Source organism: Apis dorsata, unplaced genomic scaffold (assembly GCF_000469605.1).
Source record: "Apis dorsata unplaced genomic scaffold, Apis dorsata 1.3 scaffold_111, whole genome shotgun sequence".
Taxonomy (NCBI): domain Eukaryota; kingdom Metazoa; phylum Arthropoda; class Insecta; order Hymenoptera; family Apidae; genus Apis; species Apis dorsata.
In genome coordinates, this window is record NW_006263406.1 from 296,965 (window position 1) to 300,781 (window position 3,817).

The 3,817-nt window shown below is 38.3% G+C and overlaps 1 protein-coding gene and 1 long non-coding RNA gene across 6 annotated transcripts in view; both read right to left on the bottom strand.

The window, feature by feature from the left end:
- The window catches only part of LOC116185148, a 1,911-nt gene extending 683 nt beyond the window's left edge, over nucleotides 1–1,228 (bottom strand). The window contains exon 1 of the long non-coding RNA XR_004149919.1: nucleotides 1,128–1,228. This is a non-coding gene — a long non-coding RNA (uncharacterized LOC116185148). The remainder of the gene's footprint in view (nucleotides 1–1,127) is intronic.
- A 1,682-nt stretch (nucleotides 1,229–2,910) lies between these two features.
- The window catches only part of LOC102677050 (CREB-regulated transcription coactivator 1-like), a 35,572-nt gene continuing 34,665 nt past the window's right edge, over nucleotides 2,911–3,817 (bottom strand). For 2 of the 5 annotated variants that reach the window (XM_031508882.1, XM_031508884.1), the window contains 2 exons: nucleotides 3,252–3,426; nucleotides 2,911–3,190 (listed from right to left, as the gene is read on the bottom strand). In XM_031508882.1, the coding sequence (XP_031364742.1) occupies nucleotides 2,973–3,190; nucleotides 3,252–3,426 (393 nt within the window). In that variant the 3' untranslated portion in view covers nucleotides 2,911–2,972. The remainder of the gene's footprint in view (nucleotides 3,191–3,251; nucleotides 3,427–3,817) is intronic. The other 3 variants (XM_031508885.1, XM_031508883.1, XR_004149917.1) reach the window with 2 other exon arrangements.

The window sequence follows — 3,817 nt, forward strand, 5'->3', positions numbered from 1 at the left end:
TGCAACGATCGAGACTTCTCTCTCATTTTTCCCCACTTCATCCAACAATTTCGACAAATATTCGTATTTGAAATTGGCGTACTTGTCACGCGGAGATCGTACAAGAGAGACCGTCCAATCCATCCTTCTTCTTTCAGCATGGGAAAAGCGTGCGTGTGTATACGTATGTGTATGAGAGAGAAAGAGAGAGAGCGAGAGAGAGCAAGGAGTACATGATTACTTTTTGTGTGTGTATGTGTGTTCACGCATGCGCGTTGAAACTGGATAAGGCGAGACGAAAGAAAGGATACTTGAAATTTTACGTAGAACGGAAATGTCGAGCGATTAATTTCCTCGTTTCTTCAACCTCCTCGAAATCGAAATTCAATCGCTTGAAATAAATTCGCAAATTGTAAAAATTCTCAAGCGGAATAAGTCTCGTCGATCAAAAATTTTCCAAATTTTCGACATCGAGGAGAATCTTTCGTATATATTTTTTCGATACGATTTTTGACAAACGCGAAAAAAAAAGTTTCCATTTTTACTGATTTTACTTTAAGTACATTACAAATTTTATTTGCGAATATTTCGAAGAGACGGAACCGAAAATTGAAAATGAGAATTCGAATCGAATTCAATTTCTCAATTCGCGATCGTTGGGGAGAATTATTTCGCTCGCTCGATAAGGATCGATTCTCGATTAATCTATGCGTGACGGAGCGACGAATGTTGTACGCGCTTTGGCACCGTCTCGCCTCGGCCGGAGAGGCGAGACTTTCTCGTGGGAATGAGCGAATCGGAGGGAAGGTTTTCCTTTTTTTCCTTTTTTTCTTTTTTTTCTTTTCCCCGCTCTCGTCACGCATTGTGTAAAAATACGAGCGACTCGTGTATCCTTCGATCGCGTTCTCTCCGCAGATATCCGTTGGCAAGCGATCCCTTGCGAGATTCGCGTGATTTCGAGCTCCTTCGATCCAAATTCTGCGTAATTCTGGTGTACAATTGTATATTACGCGCGAAGGTGTCAAGAAAAATTAATCGAGATCGAAGGATAAACTGGCGAAGGATGTTAAGAGTTAAAAGTTTTATATATATAAGATTCTCTTTAAATATCGATTTGATCGATGCGATTAGTCAGTTTCCTGATCAACGATATCGAATGTGCTTAGGCACGGTAACAGGCAGTACACTCGGTGCATTATTAAGAGAGTATATGTTAAATAGCACATAGGGGAGAGACAGGGAAGTGTGGAAACAAGGGAGCATGATTAAAAAAAAATTATAGGATAGATTGAATGCTCGATCGATTTTTGGGCATCGATATCTCTCCCTATTTCGTCCTTTCGGAATTTTTTTACGAATGGACAAAAGTTTCTCTTCTTAAAAGTAATTATTTTTTCTTTTTTTTTTCACGAGCGAAATTCGTACAGGTGAAGAAAAAATGTTAACGTCGAATAATTCTGTCAGCACCTTCAAGTGTATGCAGTGGCCCGAAGTTTTTTTTCGCATGGACACGCGATTTTTTTTTTTTTCGATCGGCTTTTTCGCATTCGCGGTCGAATGCCGCTCGAAAAAAATGTCGACCACCACTACGCATGTGTACACTCTGATATAATACAGATATAAGCGTCATTTCCTCTCTTTTCTTTTCCCTTTTCAGTTATTACATTATATATATTATATATATATATACTTTAGTCGAATTATGTCTAACGCGGTGGCCGATTAATTTATGTGTACAAAGTAATTGCGCGCGTTACTTTCAAAAAACAATTGACGAGAGTAGACTTTCTTCTCATCTTTCCCCCCTCCCACCTCCTGCTCTTGTTTCAACGTTTTCCGTGCAACGCGAGGCGGAACGCGATATACGAATAACGGAAAAGAATATCATCCGAGTTGAACATCGCATACGTTCGAATTTGTGTATATTTGCAACGATTCGATTAGACTCGATCGGTAAAAATCTAGAGAGAGAGAGATATTCGTATAGGAGGAAGGAAATTCGAGATGTATGGCGAATTAAGTAACGGTGAGAACGAAAAGGAAGGGATTAAAGAGCGAAGAGAATTTCTTTTTCTTTCAAATGCTTGGTACGAGATACTGCCGAAAGATGTCTCCCTCCTCTCTCGTGTCTATTAACTCTTTATGCGTTTAAAACGCTTTAAACGCTGCTCCCCGAAACGGTAGGAGCGTAACCAACCCACGTATGTATTTTTCCATAATAGTTTCTTATTATTTTATTTTATTTTATTTTATCATTTTTTTTTTTTCGTTTTTTTTCTTTTTCTTATCATTTTTTTTTCTTTCTTTCCGCTAAACGGTTAATTTCACCTAAACAGTAGTTTCTTCTTTCCTTTTGCCTTACTAGGATCGTATATGACAAAAGCATGTATAAATCAGTAGACATTTTGTTTTGTGCTTCTTAGAGATCATACATGATACAATGTACAAAGTAGTATAAAATAAAAAAAGGGTTAATAAAGATTTGTATTTACTTAATCCTCAATTAATGGTTTATCACGAACGGGACATAGGCGTCGCTTGCTCGATTCCAACGCGAACACGTTTTCTTCGCCGTGATATCGTAACATTCTCTTCAATCATCAATCATCGTGTCTAACATTTCGTTTGATTCGATTGATCCCCGAGATATACAACTTTTCTTTTCTCCCCAAATTATAGACAACTGTAATCTGCCCCTTTGTTCCTTTCTTTCCTTCGAATCTATTCGATTCGTACGTCTCCTCGACGACAACAATAACAGTTGTATATAGAGAAACGACTTCTCGTTGGAAGCGCATCGGCGACAAAGCGCAACGACTCGTCCCATTTGTCAAAGCGTCCCAAGGATAAATCGCGACACCATGCGACAGGATAAGAATTCGTATTTTCCTTTCCTCTCCTTTTCTTTTCTTTCTTTCTTTTTTTTTTTTTTTTTCCCTACGATAATAATAGTCAGCGCATAATCTGAAAATTGATCTGAAAATTGTCTCGCCTTAAAGTCGGTCCCGCCTAAAATGGGCCTCGGCGCTTGGATCCGATATAACCATGGTCGGGTCGGTGAGCATTTGTAGACCGTCCATGTCGATCGGGTCGAGGCCCTGCCTCAGAGCGTCGTCCGACGGGAATATGTCCGGGTCGAAATCGCCCATCATCGCCGAGCCAAGGTCCTTCACGAATTCCGGATTCGTAAGATCGTCCGCCCCGGAGAAATCTGCAAAAACCAGAGATTGGAAACTTCCCTCTCCCTTCCTCCTCCCCCTTCTTCGACGTACCTGTGAGGATGATCGTCGGTGTGTTGGGCGTCTGTGGGGTGAGCTGTTGGGCGGTGGTTGTGTTGTTGCTCGTCGCGGTCGTGGTAGACGCTGGCTGATACGGAACCTGGGGGCTCGTGCTGAAGTAACCCGCGTCCCCGCTCCCCAATTCACCGCCGACGTTCATCGTGTCGTTCTGCAAATCCGAATCTCGAATTATTTAACATTTATTCATTCGCTTTATACTGTAAATATAAATTAATTATTTCAAAAAAATTAATTTAACATATTTTTTTTTAAACCTTTAAAAATTTATAAATCAACAAAATATTAAATAATAATATTTAAATATTAAAATTTTAAAAATAAATTTTTAATCTTTTCAATGTAAAAGAAATATTTTAATTAAACTAAAATCTTAAATCTAAAAACACTTTTACTATGTTACGACTTATTTCAACATTAAAATGAAATTGACGTGATTTGTACACTTTTTAGAATTATCTTCAATTAAAGAAATTACAATAATTTACTTTTAAATTCTCTTTCAAATTTATATTAAAATAAATTATTCAAAAAATTTAATT